Source organism: Pyxicephalus adspersus, chromosome 7 (genome assembly GCF_032062135.1).
Source record: "Pyxicephalus adspersus chromosome 7, UCB_Pads_2.0, whole genome shotgun sequence".
NCBI classification, from domain to species: domain Eukaryota; kingdom Metazoa; phylum Chordata; class Amphibia; order Anura; family Pyxicephalidae; genus Pyxicephalus; species Pyxicephalus adspersus.
In genome coordinates, this window is record NC_092864.1 from 18,486,332 (window position 1) to 18,504,118 (window position 17,787).

The 17,787-nt window shown below is 37.5% G+C and overlaps 1 protein-coding gene across 2 annotated transcripts in view; it reads right to left on the reverse strand.

Moving 5' to 3' along the window:
• The window catches only part of LOC140335247 (interleukin-21 receptor-like), a 21,010-nt gene extending 13,786 nt beyond the window's left edge, over nt 1–7,224 (reverse strand). The window contains exons 1-2 of one of the 2 annotated variants that reach the window (XM_072417741.1): nt 6,937–7,224; nt 5,789–5,888 (exon numbers count right to left, since the gene is read on the reverse strand). In XM_072417741.1, coding sequence (XP_072273842.1) covers nt 5,789–5,888; nt 6,937–7,045 — 209 coding nt within the window. In that variant the 5' untranslated portion in view covers nt 7,046–7,224. The remainder of the gene's footprint in view (nt 1–5,788; nt 5,889–6,936) is intronic. The other variant, XM_072417740.1, reaches the window with a different exon arrangement.
• Nucleotides 7,225–17,787: the final 10,563 nt, after the last annotated feature.

Consider the following 17,787-nt stretch of genomic DNA (forward strand, 5'->3'; position numbering starts at 1 on the left):
ATTATTATGAAGGCTGGAATCCGGCTGGCAGTGAGGCGAGTGTACGTGCACACTCGAGTCCGGACCGCGGTAAACCGCGCGTACTTTCGCGCTTCCAGCGAGCGCGGATTTTATTGATGAATCAGGGGCACTGACTTAGAGTATTCAGATAAAGATGTTTGACTTCCTTTGACTTTTCCTGATCTGTGTACTAACTCTGGGTTGTTCAAAGAGCAATAAGCTATTTTGTTCCTGAAGCCTGATTTAATAGTGCTCTCCAAAGCTGGAGAGGATACACTTTCATCATTGAAGCTTGGTGATCCAGCAAACCTTGAATGGATTTCTTCACAGTAATTTGCAGTAAGTATGTGTGCAATATATATTGTTAGACCTGGACCAGATCAATTCCAGGTTTTCTAGATCACCCAGCTTCACTAATGAATATGTATTCCCTCCAGCGCTAGAGAGCTTTATTAATTCAGAGCCAAAGTTTCCCAGCACAGCCACATACATCTCCTACTCTTTTTTCCGAGCTAATCATAATGATCTAGGTATTTTGGCAGGTGGAGTAGTGGATTAAGATGTCAGGACGCAGGCCTATCCAATCTCAAATGCAGCCCAGACTCCAGACCCTACAGAGGAAAATTCTGATCAGCCTAACTAGACTAACTTACATTTCTTACCAGTATTCCCTGGAGCTCACAACCACTACAATTTGAATCCTAGGTGACATGTATTGTCCTTCTACCACCTTTCTTTTTTTGACCAAATTGGTCACAATACTATTTTTGTATAGGAAAATTATACTAGTAATCCTTTAGGTGCCATGAATATGTCCTACACCCCCTAATACTTAAAAATGGAAAGGATTAAAAATAATGCCCACAGCTTTGCTTGTTTTAATATTGTACAGCAGGCTCCGCACTGTAACCAACATACTTGCTGACTATGTCACATTATTACTCGTATGCAGCTGCCCTGCAACAATGACAGGTCCAGCACCCTTCATGGCTGTATCCATGGAAAAAGCCATCTTTGCTGCCGGCTCCTTGGCAGCCTTCTGTGAAGATGGCAATCCTCTTTTGCCATTGGGCAGCCACGTAGATGGTGCACTTTGAGTGGTAGCTGGTTTCTCTTGTGTAGTCACATATGGTATTTGGTAAGACCAGACAGCAGGATACCAGCTCTCTGTGTCTTGACACCACCAAACTTATGTAAGCTTTTTGGTCATCCTATTTCAAAACCTTCAGCATAAGTTGCAACACTTCCTTGCCCCCTGCATCTTTAAAAGCTAAGATTTTGGATATGTCTGTGGAAATGTTCTTCCCATATAGTATACACAGATACTGATCTTAGAATAGTGGACTTTCCTTTGTTCCAGTTAATCCCAAAGGTATTTGGTGAGGATAAGTTAAACTTCTGAGGAGGCCGTTTTTGTCTTCAGATGAAACCAAACCTTTATTGACCTGGCTTTGGGCAATGTCTTTTAAGAACAGCTTAAGGCTTTCCACACTCTTGCCAAAAGGTTGGACTAAATTGTCTTTCTATGATGTAGTTCAGTAAGAAGCAGGATGTCTGCATATGCTTTCATATAAAATCTACATTGGGGATGAGTCTGTTCAGAACAAGTTGAACCTCTAGAACAGAGTTTTAATCAGTAACTCAAGCATTTAGAATCAGCAGTGAGCAGTTTTTTTGCAGGAAAGGGAGGTGACTGTTTTCTCTATAGATGAAGTTTATTCAGCTTTGTTTGCCTTCCATGGTTCCACCTTTACCCTCTCCTTAACATAGTAATGAAATTATCACTGCAAAAAAAGACAAGCATCAGAGTAAAAACTAGAAAGATTGGGAAATATAGAGAGTTGGTGACGTGGGGGGAATTGGGGGAACCATTTAAGGTCCAAGTTCCTGATCCGGCACCAATGTTCGCTACACACCACTCTCCCAATCAAACGCCGCATTCTTTGTCTAGCAATCCCTAAAAAGGCTAAATGTGCCTTCCAAGCACTCAGTGGCCCCTAGGACTTCTGTGCACCAAGGATGGTCCACGAGCCCACAGATAATCCAGTACAAGAGAATCCAGCAAAGGCAAATCAAGAATACAGAGCCAGAGGTCAACCACCAGACAAAGTATACAAAGACAAGCAGAGTCAGGCAAAGGTAAATCCAGGTAGCATACAATAACAGTCAGAAACAGGCAGAAGCAGCAACAGTAAATCCAACAAAATAACACATCAGCAGCAATTTAACCCAGCCTAACTGTATAACAGGCAACTGGTGACTGTGAGCGGAAAGGCTATAATGACCTAGCAGCCAATGGCTGGGCAGGATGAAGCCAGATACTAATCTGGCTTAGCTGTGCAGAATAAACAGGGCATGAAATATTGCGGTCACGCAGATTAACTTCTTTTAACAGACCAGATCTTGTATGTGCTGATGAGGCACCGTGCACAGCCCATAGAATGTGTGGACATCACAGCATCAAAAACTCAAAGTCCCCAGATAAGTGCGGGTTGATTTACTGAGCCTGATTTATTAAATCTTTCCAAGACTGCTAAGGATAATCTATCATGGGAAAATCTGGGTGATCAAGCAAACCTGGTATGGAAATGGTCAAGAATTGAAAATGTTTGCTAACTCATAGCAAAGGATTTTTAAGAAATCCATTCCAAGTTTGGTGGATCACCCAGGTTCTCCTAGTCTATGCTCTCCAGTCCTGGAGAGCCTTAATAAATCAGGCCCACTATGTCTACCCACTATGTAAGAACTCCAAACTATCATGTATTCCTGTATCATGTATAGCCGCATAGTCTTGCTAATAAAATACCAAGTAATTTTACCCTTCACTTGTGCCAAGATAGGATTGCTTAACCACCAGGCTTTTGCAAGTGTCTGTTTTGCAACCAGAGGGGTTTGGGACCAGTAGGGGATCCAAGAGGCCTTTCCAGATACTCTTTTCTAGAAGAGTATAGATATTTGATATACCCCAATCTAAAAATGCTTCAAGCCAGGACATTTCCACCAAATGTGCTAAAGGCCTTTTTTTTACATTTTTCCATTTCTTTTATGGTAGAGTGATTTAGAGATTTATTACTGGACTTTTTCTGAAGAATAACATATTGCCAGAAAAGGCAGGTATTCCCCCGGAGCATTCAGTTTTGTTAGCAGTGTAAGGCGGAATGCCCCCACCATTACGATGCAGCTAGATATGGCTTTAGAAGAGACAGGTGCATAGATCTACTCTGTAACACATGTATGAGATGTGTTTCGACTATTCATTTCATGACCTTAAAGTAAACTTTGCACAGGCAGGCAACATGTTCACATACATAGCAGATATTGAGAAAGTCTACATTTCACTGGAACCATTTCCACCAGTTGAAACATGAAGCAAAGGATATGATAATAGCATATTCTCTCTTCTACCACACATCTGGTATTACATTATTTATGACAATTTCACAGCTTTATATTTTCAAGCTTGCACACAGGCAAACTTCCTTAACTTTTAGAAATATAAAATCTGTTTATTAAATTTAAATGCACTAATTGGATTTTTTAGCTACGTAGATGTTTGTCTTAGAGATTTATTAACTGATAACTGGAATATTTGGCAGGAACTTATCACACTAGATATTGTGTAGCTAAAAACCACAGTGGAGGTCGTAAGTTTAGAAATAAAAAAAATCATAAAACAAATTCTAAATGTTTGTAACTAATGAACTTTGATCAGGCGTATCAATCTGGAGGGTGGGAGGCACTGATGATGTCAAGCAACCACAATAATCAAACAATCTCCCAGCATTTACATACACCAAAAATACATTTTTTCACAGTCTCTTGAACTGTTTATCATTTGATGTGCCCAATATATAACATTAGATAACACACTGTCATTACCTAAAGTATGTGTGTTGCAACAATGTTTTAACCTTTTTGACCTCTACTAAGCAAATTGTGCCTTTAATGTGGAATGTGGCCCCATAGGGAAAATTCTGTTTATTTCTTCTCCCAATGTCTTACAATGACATTTCTCTAGTGGGAATATAGACAGAAATATAAAAGGGATATGGATTCTAACCTTTCCTATTCTAACATTGATAAATGTTTTGTTTGGAGTTGGGCTTTAAGCAGGCTAGTATAAATATTTAAATGGCTTAATATTGGTTATACATTATTTATATTAATAATATTCAATTATTTATAACAATATACATATTAGTCATATTAATTATTGCCTTTATTGCTCTGTACAACACCACAAACCATTGATAGGAGATTGTGATATTAGAGAACAGGAAACACTGTATACATATGGGCCTGATTTATTAAAGTTCTCCAAGGCTGGAGAGGGTACACGTTCATCTTTGACACTGGGTGATCCAGCAAACCTGGAATAGATTTCCTAAAATCATTTGCTATTTGCTAGCAAATGATTTGAATCCTGAACCAGATCCATTCAAGGTTTGCTGGATCACCCAGCTTCACTGATGAAAGTGAATCCTCTCCAGTCTTGGATTGCTTTATTAAATCAGTCCCTGGGGCTCCAGAAATATGGTAACCAGCCATGGCCATTCACATGGTCTTGTAAAGAGAACTTCAACTGTTTAATCCTATGTAATTATTTTCCAAATGTTATACAAGGATATTTTGATAAAGCTATTTCGTCAGACTTGTTTTTAAAATTATGTATTTTGTAAGATCTTTTACAACTGTATGATCAATGTTTAATTAGCAGTATGCTTAGAAACAGGGCACCAAACTAAAGTGTTGCTGAGAGGTGTGCTTTCTGATTTAAAAGAGAAAAAAAACATATGGTAATACACACCTGGTCAGATCATCCTGTTTTGATCTTTCCACATCATGTTGGTAATATCAAAGTTGCAAAATGACTGCACAATAAACACATAAGTCAGGGGGAGGTTCCCTGTGAGCATTGCACTCAATTGAACTACTCAGTACTAAAGGGCATGCATTGCATGTAAAAAGGTTTTTACTATATAGACTACCAAAATATATGTTAAACTTTAGTTAACTTTAGGCGTGTGATCCCTAACATCACAAACAAAGGCTTATACCAGATATCCAGCCAAAAAAAGTATGGCTCATTAAAAAATACACCCTTTACTCTCATTAGCTATCACCACATAAACTTATCGCCTCCTTTTGCTACTTCTTCTTATCATACTGCAGCTCTGCTATCAAAGACTGCAAAAGGCTAATACCAGGTCATATTCAGGTACCTACACTGCTAGCATTTCAAACATCTTTTTAATGTTGCATGATAATAAATATAAAGCTGCATTATTATGTGTATTTAATATCTGCCTAGAGTTCAGCTTTGAATTTATTCTGAAATTAAGCATGTGCCAGTGGTTTGGTATTAATATCTTAAATAGCCAATCTACAGTATATGCTGCCATAGGAAACAAATATATATGTGTGCCTGTTGGTTGGTTCTTTGATTGGTTGATAGGACTGATACTGTATTGATATCCTCCAGCTCTCCTTGTAAATTCAGAAATGAATATACATGCCATAAACAAGTGTTTAATCCACCTGGCAATACCATGATACCCTTTTTTTGTTGAGTTTGCTACCCGCTTTTCTGTGCTTGTAAAATCCTTGACCGCCAATCCACAAATGAGATCAGGCTTTCTACACACATTTTTATGGTACCCTCATAAAAATATCTGACCAACAATTCTATTTCTGCCATTTGGAAAAATAAAAGACTTTTCTGCACAACATATACAGTTAGTAACTGTAACATTTTTAACTCAACTTGCAAGAAGAAAGATCTACTTACAGTGAGAATGGCCCATCACCAGCATGTGAATTGCTGTACCAGGTGCAGCTGAGAAAATCAATAAAGTTCACATAGCACCTGAAATTTTCTGGCATATGCTCTGAATGAAAGGGAAAATGAAGCAAAAAAACAAATTAGTGGAAAGAACGAGAAAGATAAAAGAAAGGAAGGAGAGTAAAGATGGGAAGCGTAAAAGGAAGAAGAAAAGAGGAGAGAAGTGAGTGGAGAAAAAAAAGGGTAAAGAAGAAAGTAGAAGGAAGAAACATCTTTAATATATATATATATATATATATATATATATATATATATATATACACAAATATTAGGCAAAGGTTATTGTGATCATACCAGACTCCTATTATGTTTACTGTTAGGGTTTACACAGTATGAATAGGATGTCAGAACCCATTGGATATTGCAGTTTCAGGTTAAAAAGGTTGGTTTTATAGCACCCACTCCTTCTAAAGAAAATGTTCTTAACTTACCCTAACTACATATGGACACTTTGTGATAAGGTCATCAGCACGACTAATTGAAAATAGGGCTAAGAGATGCTGAAAGTAGGCACAGGACTCTCTGCAGCTCAATTATTAAACTTCCACCTCTTTCTAGCTTTCTTGGATGGCTTTTGATTGCTGATTTATATAGTCAGGTTCTTTCTGGCCCTGTAATGGAACTCTTGAAATAACTTTCAGGTCTTAGGGAACCCCCTGCTATGATTACTATATCCAAAGCTCACAATATACTAGCATGGTTTTATTGTGAAGAATGCCTCTTACAATGTGCCTGTGAACAATGTCACGCTTACAGATAGTCAAAAAGACCTGAGAGGCACAAATTGCTCATTGCTCAAGGAACCCCTAGAAACTTTTGGAGGTACCTATGGTTCCATTGAATCTTGGCTGAGAAATGCTGATCTAGCTAGTTGTTGGCTTTCAAAAGCTTTTTGTATTTTAATTGAACAAAGTGATCTACATTGCAAAAGAAGCCGATAGGAGAGAGTATACTAAAATATGTTTTATAATGCCACTTCTCTATTAACTGTGACTGTAGCTGTATTGCTGATCCAGATTTAGAATTGTCAATCACCAGCTGCTAAACAGATTTTCACTGACAGTTTTCTACAGTTCATTCATTTTGCAACTTACGGTTAGAGCATGCATGAACACTATTGTGCATTGCCAGGTATACAATAATCCGCACACATATAGTTTGAACACAGTTCTTCATTTTTACATCAATCCTACAAATACACATAAATAATAATAAAAAAACTTTGTGAGTGATTTGCAAAAGCACATTAAGTAGAGAAATGTTGCAAAATATATAAAATTGGTATAATAATTCATGTAATATTATGAATTTCAAATCCTAACAATAACCTTGTTTTTTCTTCCCTCATGGTCTGTTGCATATATCATTGATTTTGGTTGTATCTGTGCCAACAAAGACCTGTTGATCCCTCCAAAAGTCCTGTGAGCTGATTACTTCACGTGTGTGTCTCCGCTCAGATAGCATTGTTCTCATTTCTCTATTCGAGCTGTGGAACACTTCTTATAAATTATGTTATGGATTTATGTATGTCTACATACTTTATACACTTTGTACAACTTTGGATAGGAAGTGAAAAAAATAAAAATAAAATAAAGCATTTTTGAAATGACCTAGGGCAGGTGAGCTGCAATACATTACATATTTTTCTTTGGTTTAGATATGATTTCAAGTAGAACTTTAGGCACTAGTGTAAACATGGTTTGATGAGTGCTATAATATATCCAAAAATTCTAAAAGCATCATCTATAGCATACCCCCAGCATCTGTGATCGGTTGGCCCACCTGTAGCCTGTTAGATCTTTATCACAGAGCAGAGGTAAGTTCTCTAAAACTACTCAATGACTTTGTGCTTCAGGTCTGACAGGCGGTAAACAGCCCTCCTCTCTCTAAGTGTTAGGTTAGTCCCACTTTCGCATTCTTGTCCTTTATACAGTGCAGTTTGGCACTGGTGCAGGAAAAAGAACAAACAGGTAGTACGGAGTTTCAGGATGCCAGCTGTACAGACTCACTGCCCACTTAGCTACAAACTCCCAGCCCTTCCTTAACTCCTGCACAAGACTTTATCCCAGGAGAATTGCGGCTCCCAAAAGATGCTCTTCTAGCCTTCATCTCCATATACTGCTGCAAAGTACATTATCTGGAATGCACATGTATTCTTAGCCTGTGCAGTCTATGGCTTTGTACTCACGTGCAATAATTGTCGTTGGAAAGGATCTTTCACAATTATTTCCAATGGCAAATGACTGCACGATGCATGAATGAATGTGTACATACAGTACCATTCTGCTCTATAGAGAGGGGAAGGGGGAAAACGATGCAGGTGCACCCCACTACGCTCTCTCCCCTTCACTTCCATTACGATCAGTTGTCATCCATGGATCCGCCAGGACAGTCATTCAGACAATGGATGACGAACACTGTACACACGCAAGATTCTCATGTGATATCCGCCCTGAGCAGATTATTGGACGGGAACCATTGCACTTGTGTACATAGCCTTAGCCTTACATGCACCTGACTTACTTTGGCGAATTTGTAACCCCTTTCTATATGATATGTGCATTACATACACCTGTCCCCTGCACAGTGCGTTTTGTACTCCTGACCCCTGTGCTCACATGCTCCTTTCTCCTTCACTTTGTACTCCAGACCCCTGCATTATATGCCTAACATAATCCTTTCCCTTCTTTTTTTTGTACTCCTGTCTGATTATGTGCTGTCCGTTACATACTTCTGACCCCTTACTTTGTGCATTATGCTCTCCTGACCCATTTGCTACTAATTCTTGTTCCCTGCACTTTGTGATTTGTGTACTTCTAGCCACTGCACTCTTTTTGCTGTATTGTAAAGTAAATACTCATGAACAGCAACGCTGAATGCCAAGCAGTCTTCAACTATTGTATTAAAGTTCTTCTTTAGGTTAGACAAAGCAAATGGGTTAGCTCCCTGTCTATACTTTACTGTTCTGTGTCCTCTTGCTCTTGGTAGACTAAAGCTACGCACACACGTTCAATTTTTCTCACCCAATAATCGGCTCAGGGCGGAGAGAATCTGGCGTGTGTACAGCCCACGTCGTCTGTCCTGGCGGATCCACGGACAATGAACGACGAGCGATCCTAATGTAAGGGAAGGGGGAGAGTGCGCAGCAGGGTGCCACTCCGTCGCTCTCCCCCTCCCCTCTCCATAGAGCAGAACGGTGCTATATGTACAGCACTCGTTCATGCATCGTGAGGTTCTTATCATTCGAAAAGATTGTGAAAGATCCTTTCCAACGACAAGAATTGCACGTGTCTATGCGGCTTTATGCTTTTGGCACACAAAAATATCGTACAAGGACTGTGGCATACGTATAGACACTGTCAGTAGGCTTAAGTGTTATTCATCCACACCCCTTTACAACTCTCCAACTGTTAATTTTGCCCCAATCACCTTTCCTATGATACCACTGCTCCACTTGTGGTGCCTCAGGCACTGTCCCAATCCTTTCATTGTCACTGACTACAATACAAGGCAGATAGGACAGGTAGCACTAAGCATTATATTAGGATTTTTCCTAGGGGATTATTCCGTAGGGGAATAGAAGTTCCACTTTTTTCTGTAGTACTATAAATTTACAGACTAAGTATTTCTTTATATGATACTTCTGCTTTTATTATAACTTGTGTTTCAGAATTGGAGACATAGCTCCTTTATCCATACCCCTAGCACCAGCATAGCACTGCTAATAAGAATGCCACCCCTGACTACAGTTCCGTAAAAAAACTTGTATCCAGTTATGTATTGGTTAAACATTGTTTGGAGGCATATTTGTAAAGCAGTCAATGTGACACCAAATATTTACTGGTGTTAAATCAATCACTATCATTTAAAACATATGGATCAAGAAAATTCACCTGCATTTGGTTAATGCCACATTCACTGCTTAATAAATTTACATTTCAGTGTATTTCCAATCTAGTTAGAAAAAACACCCACTAAGTCCAATATTACTTTCATGTGATCCTCCAGGCAGTAACATTTCACTGGGGAAATAAGGGTGAAGACTCAAGCTTTCTTGCTTTGTCTAATATTGTTATTATGATGTACTAGAGTAAAGGGCACATAATTGATTTTAGAAATGTAATCATATTTCTTAATTGTCTAGACACCAGGATGGGGAGGAGAGGTGACTATGTCCACTTAGGTCATAATTTGTTAAATGTACCCATCAGGCTGGTAAAAACGATTGCATCACATTGCAAGGGGATACAATATGTGTTGTAGATACAGTTAAGATCTTGAGATTAGATTTTTTTTTACTGGCATTCTAATTAAGCTTTATTTCTTTAGCTATATTATTTTAGAATATTTTCCTCTTTGAAGTTTAAAGATCTACCATAGATATTGCAATGTCAAGTCTCAATATCTAATTCTCTATATGAATAAACACCAAAATTGGTTGTAGAAACTAGACTTCCCCATAGTGACCCATTCAGGCAAACCCCTGACAACTCATAAAAATGTATAGGTGGTTCAGCCTATAAATATGAAATAAGTGAAATCCCATTTTTTGACCTACACGCTTTAGAAAATGATGCAGTGTCAACTACTATTATGGAAGACCACATCCAATAGCCATTTTATAGAGAACTATTTTATATCATGTTAAAGCCAAAAGTTTGTAGAATAAAAAGAAACGCAGATGTTTTGACTTCATTGACTGCACGGTCGCCCCGGATTGACTGAAAGTCAGGCAAAATCACTTTCAATAGAAGCAAAAGAAGGCCAATTATTCATCTCTGCAAAGGTTTTCTTTAAATGACATAACACGTCATTCAGGTGCACTAGAGATGCTGGAGCGTGGGCAGATGTGATGATGCGGAAGGGGTGAAGGTATTGTCTCCCAAGCATATATAGTGCTGTATTGTCAGAGATCTGATACTCTCCTGAGATCCCCAGTGCACTGATCTATAATTTGCAAGCACCGTACAGCTGTTCTTACGACAATTGACCTTATTCTGACAAATGCTGCCTCGTTAATGTATAGAAGATCGCATCATCTACATCTATAAAGTCTCATTGTTCACATCTTTTGGGTGTATGTAGATCATAAACTACGTGTGGTAACACCAATGACAGCAATGTCCATTTTTTGTATGAATAAAACAATTTTATCAATTGTATCAAGTTTAAAAAATGTTCATGTTTTAGGAAACCAGTTCTTGTGTAAATTAGGAACCAATGCATTCCCATTTTTGCATATCACTCAAATAAATATTAATCTTTTCAAGGTGCAGAAATAATGACAAATCATCTAATGCCAAATTTTCAGCATAAAATTTAGGTCAAGGAATTGGTATCAAAACAAAAAAAGTAATCAACGCATCGTATAATTATACTTATATCACATCTTACTTTTTTGTATATTATTATGAATACAATAGGGTCTAATTACAAAGCAGTGAATCTGACATTCTATAGTGGGGAATAAGTCGCAGAAAACATATGAACTTTACCAGATGTAGTGAATGTCAGATTTTATAAATAGAACACAATTTATATAACATCCAACATAATGGAACCTAAGCCTATGTTATATTTTATTGGCTGTATTTGCATGAACAGTTCAATAGCTTACCTCCAAAATGATTTTAAAAACATTAAAACAACATAAATAAATCAACATAAAAGATAAAAAAATATTAAACAAAAAACAATGAAAAACAAAAATAAAATAATTTACATTGCCCTGTTTTCTTCCAAAATTTCCACAACTTTCATTTGGAAAATTGTATGAATACTTGGAGAAAGTTACAAAAAAGTTATGTGAAAACATTCATAAAAAAACTCCAAAGTGGTGTATATATATATATATATATATATATATATATGTTAGAACATATTGTATTGAGAACATTTTTACAGATAAAATTAGAAATTACTGTTAAAATGCAAAAAAAAAAAAAAATGCTTTGTTAGTTCCCCTTTGTCACAAACAGTCTGATCTAAAGACTTAATCAGTAAAGAATTATTAAGAGCAGTGATCGTACCTGCTAAAGCTCTTCCCAATATTATGAAAGTCTAGTGTGTGTCAGGGTGACAAATATTAGAAGACTCTTATCATCAGGAAAATCACTGTTTCATTTCCTGTAGGAGAGGCGTAGCAATCATTTTATAGATAAAAATAGTTGACGTCTCCTCCAGGGACTTGTCTTCTAATTCTAAAGAAATTAGTTCTAAAATAAGTAAAAGTCATAGAAGCTGTATGACTGTCAGAGCTGCATTTGTACCTTTCGGTGAGGGTAGAAACTTTTTTATGCAACTTTTTTTGTAAAATACTTTCAAAGGTTTGAAAATGTATATTTTTAGTATTTGTCGATGTGCTTGGCAAATCTCTTTGAGTTATGCTCCCCCTATTAAAAGTATGTGTTTTAGCACAAACAAATAAGTGTCTCTTACAGGTGTCTCCTAGTCCCACAAATACCTAATGATGCTGCCAGTTAAGTTCACCTAAATGGGCTTTTTGTAATAAAGTGGTAACAATGCTGCACTGCTCCTGAATTTGGAGCAGCGTTGCCACTGATGTACGTACAAGGAGATGAGAAGAACATGTTTTTTGTTTGTTTATAGTGTTGTTGTTGTTATACATTTTTGTTACCACTGTGATCTCCATTGAAGCCATTCCGTGTAGGCTGAGCACCTGTTTTACGTCACTGCCTGACAGATATGGTGGAGGTACATGCAGGCTGTAGGTGGGTATACATGCAAGAACACAGGAAGGGCTCCTCTAAGGGTCAGAGACTATTTTAGCTGTTCTGTGACTTTTCTGTACTTGTATATTTTTGCTAATTGCCCTGAATGTTTGTATACACCTTCGGATTATGCTCGCCTTTTGTCTACAATGACTGTTTGTCTGGATTTTGGATTATGCTCTCCTGCCCTAACCATTTGCCTGGACCTTGGATTACACACTGCCTGTCACTCACCCTGAATGTTTGCCTGGACCTTGGAATAAGCTGGCCTTCTGTCTGCCATGATCTTTTGTCTGGACCTTGCAATATGTCTGCCTGTAGCCTGCCCTGAATGTTTTCCCAGACAATCGTCCACCTGTCTGCTTGCCTGTTGCAAGCTCTGATCTCCTACTCAATGTAGTTTACCTCTTCTGCTGCTGGACACAGACCTCCACACCAAAGCCTCTCCATGCTACCTGCTCAGGTTACCCTGAGGGTCATGACCTGGCGGCATCTTGCAGTAAAAGCCTGGCGCCCTTTAGGGTTACTGGCCCATCACCCCTTGTCGTGTGCTCTCGTGATGACCAGATGTTGCTATAGACTCGGCACTGCAGGTAATCCCTTGCTACTTGCACTTTTGTGCATTAAATATTGTCTAGATTAGGTACTATTTTTAGACTTTCTACAGTAGCATTGTTATATAGTAGTTGTTCTTTAAGGAGGTTTTAAAGTTTACCATAGAATACTTGTTCAACTGGGTATCTAAACCTATTTACAAATGTATTTATATATATATATATATATATATATATATTGCAGCTTATTAGGGCAGGGCATAGCAATATTGTACATGAGTCAATAGACTCATTATAGGCTCTGTAACTTTTCATTCTATTTCAGATTGCCGAATCTGACTCTTCTGTAAGTTCACTTAAGTCATCTGATGGGATACTCCAATCAATTGCTATAGGCAATATGGCTATTTTTCTTCAAAAATCAGCCCAAATGTGTACCCTGACTAAAAAAGGTACACATGATCTTAATTATTTTAGATAAGCCCCTAAGCAATAAAAGGAAGTAAGAAATGTGTACTAAACATGTGGTGTACAATGATTTTATCAGTAAACATTTTACAGAGGTTAAGAAGAATTAACCATGGCCGTCCAAAGTCATTTTTGTGCTAACTAAACCAACAAGTGTTTGTCCAAAAGCTCACAATATGCTCAAATGTACTATAAAATGTTCTACCTACAACATTTTGTTATTGTACACATATTTAATATTCATTATTTATTCATAGCACCCCACTGTCCTGGCTTGAAGGGATTGTTCTACTTTTGGCCCCAAATCCCTCTGTTCCACCCTACTTCTTACAGAGCTACATTTTTGGTCTGATGTGTAGACTTCTAAATGAAAATGTAACATTTAGCTACCAAAATGTTACAATACAATACAATAATACAAAATAATGTTTACCTACTTTTATTGCCAAAAGAATGTTAGGTTTGGTTCTCAATAAACAATGTATTACTTTGTTATCCTGGGTTTTATAAATGTTTTCACTAAATGAATAGATTTATACAGGTAGTCCCCGGGTTAAGGACATCCAACATACGGACGACTCCTAGATACGAATGGGCTTCCCTGCTCGCTCTCTGTGCAGGACGGAGGATTGATAGGGAGGAGGTTTGCATGACTTCTTTGCAAGAAGAAATCCTTTGCTAAACACAGTTGAGGTTGTGGGTGATCTTAAGCTACGTACACACAGCAGATTTTTATCGCCCGATAATCGGCATCGGCCAAATATCGGGCGAAAATCTGCCGTGTGTACAGTCGGTGTCGTCCATCGTCCGAACGACCGTCCTGCCGGATCCACGGACGATGGACGACAACCGATCCTAATGAAAGGGAAGGGGGAGAGCGCGCAGCAGGGTGCCGCTCCGTCGCTCTCCCCCTCCCCTCTCCATAGAGCATGAACGGTGCTGTATGTACAGCACCGTTCATGCATCGTGCAGTCCCTTGTCGTTGGAAAGGATCGTGAAAGATCCTTTCCAACGACAAAAATTGCAAGTGTGTACGCAGTTTTAGGGAGGTGAACTTTCTGCAGCCTCTTGTAACTCTTTAATGACCAAGACAAGCTCTGCAGTTGTTTCTTTTTGCATATCAAAGCACAGCTTGCTCCAAAAGATAATGAATGTCTAGGCCCCACAAGGTTTTTTTTTAAATTATTGCTTTGTTTCTGATTAACTCACAGTGAGGATTTTATACAGTAACTGACACATCACTGCCTAATATTATGTTGAAACAAACCTCTGTCCTAAAAATAATGTACCTGTTCCGACTTACATACAAATTCAATTTAGGAACAAACCTACAGTCTCTATCTCGTATGTAACCCGGGGACTAACAGTAATGGAAATATGAAAATTACTCTGGTCCATAAAGATGGAAAAATGCAAGCAGTTTTTTTAGTCCACTTTTTATAATTAAATCAGATCTGAATAAAAAAAAATAAAGTGTATTTCCAATCAATCACATTTTTCGCTTTTTAACTGGTTGATCAAATGCGTTGATATATCTCCATCCGGAGTACACATATCATGTATATTAAAGATCTAGCTTATTCAGCTGATCACTTTTTCTCAAAAAGGGCTTGGATTGAAAGAACCGAATGTAGAGCATGTGACCGATCAAAATCTGATTGGAAAGTTGATGGCAATGGTTTATAAAGTACAAAATTGACAGCAGATGTGCCCATGTGTCCCTAGTGTATTAGGGTACAAAGGCTGAGTTAGTTAGTTACACTTTTCTCATACACAAAAGGGACCCTTCCAGTTTAGATAATCAAGTTGTACGCACTAACTTATCAGTGGTGTATCAAAGTGTGCGAATATATAATTATGTGTACAGTTCTTAGTTTACCCATAAGAACTGGTCAAAGTCCACAGTTGCCACATATCAATGTATTTGTTGTTAGGTAGATTAGAAAATGGTCAGAACCTCCGATTTTCATTGCTGACTGTCGCCATTTTTGGCTTTTCTGCATACTACTAATTCAATTTTATGAATTATGTTCCTGGTATTTCTCCTCTCATATCTTAATATTTTTGTTGCCAAGGCAGGAGGTATGGAAGTTGCTAACTAAACAGAAAAGCTGAAATCTTGGAACATAATGTAAGTATAATTTAGGAACTGAAAGTGTATTTTCACTTTAAGCATCTGAGAAGTTTGGGGGTAGGCCCTGAAAAACTTTACCAAAATACCTTGAGCATACACTATATGGCCTGTTGTCTCTCCCCTTCAACCGTTCCTCTGAACGATATTGTTGGAAAATCAAAGCTGTCAAAGTGACCTCTGAGGTTTTCTCCATATCACAGCTGTAGTTGTGGTAAAAAAATGAAAAAAAAAAACTTTGCAATGCTTTGTACTAGAATTGTAACTGTAGTGTCATTATTAACTTTAGAAAGTAAAAAAAATGGAAAAAAGGGGGGATTTTTGTGGGCAAAAATTGTTTATATTAATTGCTACTATGCTAATGCTTAACTATGTTAATGCCGGAGTTTTTTTAGATTAACCCTCTATGGTAGAAATGATGCTCTATTGACATCAGTTAAGCACCAGGATAGATATAATATTTACATAATTCCAGGATCACAATATTGAGGTTTCTCTTGACAGTCTTTTTTACTCCTGACATTATTTTCCACTAATTTATCTACTTAATACTAACCCTCTACAAATTGCTCAATAGATCTTAATATCCCCTTAATATCCCTTTACAAAGGCAAACAGGGCGAAAAGCGTCGGGACCTGAGACCTACCTTTGATTATGTATATTTATGCTACATCTTAAGTTCACCTTAGGCTAAATTTGTCTAGTCTTTAACAGAATACCCCAGGACCTAATGGGGGTATAATAAGCATCTAATTGTTACTGCCTCATTACCTGTGTTGTAAATGTTCAATTGGTGAAACCTTTCTGTTTATTGTACATGTACTACCTGTATATCTTTTTATAAACAGGAGCACTACTTGTTTTAAAACGAACACTGGTCAAAATAACTTTTTTTTGTCTACTATATATTATAATATATAAATTCTACTATAAAATGCTTCTGCAGGGTGTGAAGAAGTAGAGGTTTACTGGGAAAGATGAAACCACAGTTTATTATTCTATTACTTAGAACAGAGAATTCTGTAAATAAAGTTTTATACCATGTATTCCTTTATATATTTTACCTGTAGTTCGTAGTTCAAAAAATGCAGAATAACTAACTAAGGCTTTTTCAGGGGAGGTTACAAATGGAGATACATGAATCACAGTGTAATACAAGCCCAAAAACTATTACAAATAAGTAAAACATAAAGAAAGAGTATGTCCATTATAATATAGTCAAAAAATTGTTCTTATGAAAGGAGATGGCCATGTCAATACCAATGAAGATTACTGAAGTAACTGAATGGCTGAAAAGTTGGTGTATAAAATTATTCTGAAAGGGAGCATAGAAGTGAGTCAGGAGACAAAACTTTTTACATTTTCTGCATTTTCTGAACTATGGACTCCATAAAATTATTTATATAATGGAATATATGGTAAAAGACTATTTTGGGTTCTCTGTGCTGATTATTATATTAAACTGTGGTTTCATCTTTGCCAGTAAACCCCTCTTTTTCAGATGGATGCTTTGTCCGCATCTTTAGGAAATATTAACAAGACTAATGCGATTCATCCGGGAGTGTAATACTTGTGCCCACATAGAAGAAACTGCAGTAGCCATTCCACACTAAAGGCATTATGTTTTTTGATGGCACTAATAAGGGGGTCTACAACTCTAATGATCTGATTGAAGTTGGGTGGTTTTGTATTATTTGGTTTTGTTTGGGTTGGCATTGTATTCTGTTCCTTCTGCGGCTTCTTCACATGTATGAGCACAAGTATTGAGGGGAGAGCACACTCCCAATCTCAATGGTCTTAAAAATATTTCCTGAAGAAGCTGAACTGGTAGAATTGAATTACATTAGACCTTGACCTTTCTGTCACCATGTCATCGATCACTTTGTAGTGTACTAATGCATCAATGACTCATTGAACTGATGAATTCCAAGAAAATGATGTCTCATACTACATTGTATGTCACTTTGCAATCCTCAGCTGGCTAAAGTAAATAGGAACTTGACCTTTAAATTCAATCCAACGATGCTAAAAGGAAGTAAACATAAAACACTGCAGACTCC